At 38.8% G+C, this 7,004-nt stretch overlaps 1 protein-coding gene across 1 annotated transcript in view; it reads left to right on the forward strand.

The window, feature by feature from the left end:
- Positions 1-4,965, forward strand: part of LOC136873667 (hexamerin) — a 55,362-nt gene extending 50,397 nt beyond the window's left edge. The window contains exons 7-8 of the mRNA XM_067146766.2: positions 585-721; positions 4,516-4,965. Of these exons, the coding sequence (XP_067002867.1) occupies positions 585-721; positions 4,516-4,809 (431 nt within the window). The 3' untranslated portion in view covers positions 4,810-4,965. The remainder of the gene's footprint in view (positions 1-584; positions 722-4,515) is intronic.
- The last annotated feature ends 2,039 nt before the right edge of the window (positions 4,966-7,004 follow it).

Genomic DNA, 7,004 nt, shown 5'->3' on the forward strand with positions numbered 1-7,004 from the left:
AAATGTTGCACAGTTCGTGCTGGGAACACTTGGGAGAAAGGAGACGAGCTGCTCGACTATGTGGTATGTTCCGAGCTGTCAGTGAAGAGATGGCGTGGAATGACATCAGTAGACGAATATGTTTGAGTGCTGTCTTTAAAAGTAGGAAAGAACACAATATGAAAAAGTTGGAATTCAAGAGGACAAATATTCGTTTGTAGGAAGGGGAGGAATTAGGGAGTGGAATAATTTACCAAGTGAAATGTTCAATAAATTTCCAATTTCTTTGCACTCATTTAAGAAAAGGCTGGGAAAACAAGAGATGGGGAATCTATGACACCCAGGTGACTTTATTACATGTACATTGTAAGCACTCAGGTGACTGCCCTAAATGCAGATCAATGTTAGCTGGATGATTGCTTGCTTGCTTGCTTGCTTGCTTGCTTGATTGATTGATTGATTGATTCACGTGCATACCCAGATGTGCGAATTTTTCTTTTGGTTTACTACCGACCGATCAATCTTGGCTTCTTCACCTTATATATAATTACAATTTGATAGTTTGAAGTAGTTATAATAATACTGCAATTGGTGTCTTCTTTCAGTTGTTGCAGGCCAGAACGTGATTGAACGTAACAGTCGCGACTCCAACGCAATTGTCCACGATCAGCTCATCACCAGCGTTCTGTTGAAGAAGGTGAACGATGCTCTGGAAGGAAAAGAACCCCTATACATTGGCTCTGTAAGTTAATGGTCCATCATTTTCTGTTCTGATTAGTTGAAGTTTAAACAATAATGAAGACTTTTAGACTGTCATCAAATGGCATAGTTCGAACTAAAACGTTAAATGAGCAAAGAATAACATAATGGCCAAAATACTTCTTTCAGAAATGAACTCCTGCGATCTACAGAAAGCGTAAAAGTTCGCAGGCCGCTACTGTTGGGAGATCAGAAGAATGCACATGCCCGGCGAAGCACGGGGCGAAGGGGTTCTCACCAGCAGAGCCAGTGACGCAATGGTTACCATAGCAACTCCGCTACTACCCAGGCGACTTTATATTACCTTCTACTGACAGCTCTTCGCTCTTGTCAGTTGTAATCCAGCAAACTCCAAAGTGTGAGTCAATGTTTTCGTGTAACCAATCTATCTGGGCAGAACAGGAAGTTCGTGCTTGCAGGCCACATTCCCCATTCTGGCATTCTTCTCATCTCCACACAGTACTCCCTACTCGCACTGTCCAGCAGCTGATTTGAGGCCACTCTGATATACTGTACGCTTATAGTCGTTGTATAGGGCAGTATGGAACTGCGCCCAAGCTTCACTAAGGATTCTGGTCATTAGCGTCAACCTTCAAAAAGTGGCAACCAACTTGACTATGGGCGCAGTTCAATCGACCTAATTAAAGAATATGGAAATAGCACTGACCATGGTCGCAGTTCTATATCCCCCGTGATTAGCGGTCAGGTAGGTTACTCACTCCTCCCCTCTACCGAATTATGTTGTATCTAGTGATGTCAATTTTAAGTGACTCACTTCAAATCCAGGTAAAATTGCATGTGGAAAATATGAAACACAGGAATTCGTTGTCAGAAACACACCAGAATCTAATAACAAGAATACTCGCGTTCATTTTCTCATGCTCATGTACAGGGAATCAATTCAAGAATGACTACGACATCCACAAAAGAAACATCACTGCTAAACCGACTCTATAAAATCTTCAACAGTGCCTTCTTTGAAAATAATGCCTAATATTTCACTATCTCTTTGGCAAAGATTTTAGCAACATTTAATAAAACCAACAAAAAAAGAATATATTTCAATTAGTAGAATATTCAATTTTGGGCTGTTATTCGATTTGTTTAGCTTTTCATTTCCATTCCCAAAATAAATTACCAAATTGATAAAAGAAGTGTTGGGAGACATGCCGTAATTTCCCCTTAAACTGAGCTTGGGCTAACAACCAACTTGACTATGGGCGCAATTCAATCGACCTAATTAAAGGATCTGGAAACAGCACTGACCATGGTTGCAGTTCTATATTCCCCGTCGTACGGGACAAGTGGTTGTTTGTAGTGATGGGATAATCGATTACAAAATAATCGCTTATTCGATTATTTCATTTTAATCGATTATTATTTTTCACTCGATAATTTTTTTGGTTATTCGATTATTTTTTTCCATTCGGTTATTTTTTCGATTATTCATTTGAATTTCCATTCGAATGATTGGGGCAATTGAATAGTGAGTGTTTTCGAAATAATCGAATGACAAGTAATCTTAATGATGTCATCAACTCATCAACCTCATCACAAGGACATTAAAATTACTTATCTCCATTCCCTTATGGGAATTTTGTGAGAAGAACGAACGGTCTCTGATAAGCCTTCCGAAAATAATAAGATCTCATGCTCCACACGTAGGAATGAGTGATGCATTCAGATGCCATTACTTGAAATGCATAATTAATATACCGCATCACGTGCCCACGCGCCCGCATTTGGAAGAAAGTCGTTATTTCTATATTTCGTAAAAGTTTATCTATTCGATTATTTCAATCGATTATCCACCTGACACACTTAAACCGAAAACTTTATTCATGATGCATCCGATTATTCTATGCGATACAACTGAATAATAACAAAAAATATGGCTTACGATTGAGACAGCTAAAAAAATCAATTTTATTCAACTGAATAGTAGTTGAAACACGTAGGGTTATTTTATTCGATTATTTATTCGAATATTTAAATAATCGGATGGAGGTTATTTGAATATTAAAACTATTCAATTATGCCATCACTACAATTGAATGATACTTGAAGCTCTTTTGATTACTTTATTCGATTATTTATTCTAATATTTTATTAATCGGATGGAAGTTATTCGAATATTAAAACTATTCACTTATGCAATCACTAGAACTGTATGATATTCGAAACGATTATTTATTGAAATATTTAAATCAGGGCCTCTCAAACGCCCCAAATCTCACGTATGCAAACCGAGGCGCAGAGACTCCCTGCGCAGTGCATCGGTCCGTCTCGGCTCAACTCGGCTTCACTCAGATGGTGTAGTGTGCTGAGAGCAACGAATCGTTCGGTGATAGACGGCTTGTTTATCAGTGAAATAGATAGGCGCAAGACAACAACATAATAATCGAGCAACCTGTTTCGAAGAAAGCAAAGACTTTCGAAAATCCATTTCAATCGAACTGGGAACTTTCGTATTTTTTGTCAGTCGTGACGTTGAAGTCAAATACTTAATCCGTGGGACAATAATTATGTGATAAGTTAATCAAAAAGATCTATTTTCCAATACAAATGCTTTGCTCAAATTCTACGAGAATTTGTCGAAGGAAGATTTCCCTAAGCTGCATCGGGAAGCAGCCAAGATTATTTCTATGTTTGGTTCCACATGCATATGTGGAAGGTATTTTTTTCCTGTTTTGACTTGTACGAAAACTAGATTGCGTGCGAGTAGGGCTATTTCTGATTGTAATGTAAAGAAAACTCTCAGAATTGCTGTCAGCCGGTCCCTTGTTCCAGGCATAACTGGTATCATTGCAAAGGTAAAGGAAAAGAAGAGCTAGAGAAGATAAATTGTCTGCTCAAACCAAATTGAAAGAGTGCTTTAACACCGGTAACATTGTCCCATACAACAGTGTCATCGCTCACCGCACATAAACATTTCGCAGTGAGGGGAGAATCAGCGGGGAAGGTGGAGAAGACGAAGACAGGCCGAACGTGTGAGACAGGTGTAGTGGAAGTGCATTCTGGGCAACCTAGTGAAGTCGTCTCCTGCACCTTGCGCCGAGCAGAGCACGGATGCATGCACTCTGAGAGGCCCTGATTTAAATAGTCGGATGGAGGTTATTCGATATTAAAAGTATTCGATTATAGCATCACTAGTTGTTTGTATAATGGTAATCAACATAGGCAAAGTTATTTTTGCGTTGGAAGGAAAATATGGAACATGTAATATTATACCCTTATCATCACTTCGTTAGGTTTAGTTGGTGTAGAACCGCTTTGTGCTTTCAGCAGTTCTACCACGAGCATCATTGTTGCGGAAGGTACGAGAAGTAATTTTCTTTTGCGTGTAACGTCCCTTGTTATAGTGATTGACCTTTATTTTCACTATAACAATCTTATTCTATTGCGTTTATTGGCCCACAATCAATGCAGAAATGAAATTATTACTCTTATTACTCTTAATACCACTACATCAGTTTTGCGCAGTGCTACCCAATTACTAACGGAATAGAAAAGATCTGTGGAGCTGTCCCTCGACGAGAGAACCCAGCACGTGGCCCAGCCCTGCTTAGCCAGGCGTGCAAACCCAAACATGCGAATTTTAACGCTTTCTGTAGGTCACATGAGTTAATTTCCCAAAGAAATTTGTTGGCTGTTGTGTTATTCTTGCCTCATTTAACGTGTGTGCAAGATTTACGTAAGATCGGTGATTCCTCACTTCCCTAGTACTGATCAGCTGGTAACTTGTCTGAATTAACAGTGTTAAATGTTATCTTTCAGACGTACCGCCACTGTGGATTCCCCGAGCGTCTGCTCATGCCTCGTGGAACGAAGGATGGACTTCCCCTAACACTATACGTTGTGCTTACACCCTATGAGGCGCAAGACCTCAACTTTCACCCCTCCGTCATCTCCTGCGGACCTGGTATCAACTATCAGGACGTGGACAACAAGTCTCTGGGATACCCATTTGATCGTATCATCTACGAGCCCCACAACTTTGCTATCCCCAACTTCTACGAGAAGGACATCATGGTGTTCCACAGGACCCAGGAGGAGATTAACAAAGCCTAAAGAGAAATAACATTCTTCTTCTTTGTCAGACCTTCACTCACTACAGAACATAATGAGACACGTATAGTATTTTATACAATATTATACATATCATACATATACTTCTTCTTTTAGTTATACTAAGTACACTATTTTATTTGTAACTGATAGACTGAAATAAAAGACTGATTTTTTAAAACAATATTTTCTTACTTGCATAAACAAAACCATTTCTATCGTGAATTCAGGAACTCCGATTAGTTACCGTTTAAGGGGGGAGACCTAGTTCAACACGGGGAAAATAGGCCAATATTCATTGGATTGTTATATATGCTACAAACGTTGTTGACAAATGCTGCACATACCCCAGGCTTGGCATGCTTAAGAGCAATCAGAAGCCACTTCAATAATGTAAAAATTCTAATTATTACATTTTAAAATATAATGTTCAAAATTTCCCGCCTTTTTAACAATATATCACGGTTTCCTTCATAACTCTCTTACTGATTCACGGATAATTATGATTTTTTCAGAGTTTCCTCCCATAACGTTGTACTGCAATCTGTACCTCATTCAGATCAATAGGATTTAAATTCGATTTTATATAACATTTTTATTTTAAAAAGCTATTCATATTTTGTGGTGCTCGGAATAAAAAAGCGACAAAAAATCCAAATCACAGTCTATGTTAATGATTGAGGTTCATTTTGTAGCTGGAGTTTTGATACACACTTTAAAAAAGGAAAAGTACGAAAATTCTTATAAACTTGGAATTTATAAGGGAAACAGTGATATACTGTTAAAAAGGCGGGAAATTTTGAATATTTTATTGTAAAATATTAAAATGATTAAAATTTTGACATCATTGATGTTGCTTCTGGTTGCCAGGAACCATGCCAATACTGGGATATGTGCAGCAATTGTAAACAACAATTGTAGCATATTTAACAACCGAATGAATATTAACCTATTTTTTCACTTTGTTAAGCTTGGTCTGCCCCCTTAAGATGGCGAGATTCAGTGGTTCAGAGAGTTGGATGCTGGCTTTCTGAGCCTGGCTCAGTCTGATGGTATTTAAATGAACTATATACGCCAGCTTCTTGTCGATAGATTTATCGGAACCCAAAAGGATTCCTGTGGGAATTCCTCCGGCACTCGGCGTCTCCGAAAACTGTACAAGTAAAACAAGTTAATGAACAAAAGATACAATTTTTCCACTTCGGTTTCGCGATTAAAATACTAATATTGTGAATAGATTTTTGGACTCAAAATTCATTGGTTTGAATCCACGTATAGAGCATAGTATGGATTTCTGTGAAAAAAATCCCCCTGCAATTCACCTTTTTCTTACAATTTGCTTTACGCTGCACCAGCACAGATATGTCTTATGGGGACGCTGGAATAGGAAAGGGGTAGGAGTGGAAAGGAAGCGTTCATGGCCTTTATTATGGTACAGCTCCAGTGTTTACCTGGTCTGTAAATGGGAAAACATGGAAGATCATCTTCAGAGCAGCCGACAGTGGGGTTCGAACCCACTAATTCCCGAGTTCAAGTTGAGAGCTACATGTCTCAAACCACGCAGCCACTCTCTCAGTATAATAATAATAATAATAATAATAATAATAATAATAATAATAATTATTATTATTATTATTATTATTATTATTATTATTAGAACAAATTTGTTACTTTCGCTGATCTGTCTCAGTCTCATCCTTGGCTTTGACAACATGAAAGTGACCGGGGTATGAATGATGCTAGTAATGTCATTCCTTATGCAGCCAGTCCGTGCTATGAATGGTGTAAAAATGGTGCTCATAGGGTCGGTTGGTGCGGGCATTTCAGTGGGCTTGGCAGACTGGTATGTAATAGGAACTTCTTGCTCAATGAAGAAAGCAACGGGAAACTACATCACTCCTTATTTCTCTAATACGCCTCTTCAGTGATGCCTGGGCCACTTATGACGGCTGATGGCGGAGCTGTTGAGGTCAAAACCAACCTCCGGGACGAACACTCAATATACATACAATAACAATTGTACCGGGGATACGCCCTCCCTTCCTGTTTGTTCTGTGCGTCTTTTCTACTATGGCCATCTCTGACAGCAACTCAGATCCTCTGCACTAGTGTCAAAGATTTTGCGCCGATCGTTAGATGGCTCTGACGTAGATTTTGAAATAAACTCTGGAGGGCCAAGAACAAACTAAAATTGTGAA

The sequence above is a fragment of the Anabrus simplex genome, chromosome 1 (assembly GCF_040414725.1).
Source record: "Anabrus simplex isolate iqAnaSimp1 chromosome 1, ASM4041472v1, whole genome shotgun sequence".
Lineage (NCBI taxonomy): Eukaryota > Metazoa > Arthropoda > Insecta > Orthoptera > Tettigoniidae > Anabrus > Anabrus simplex.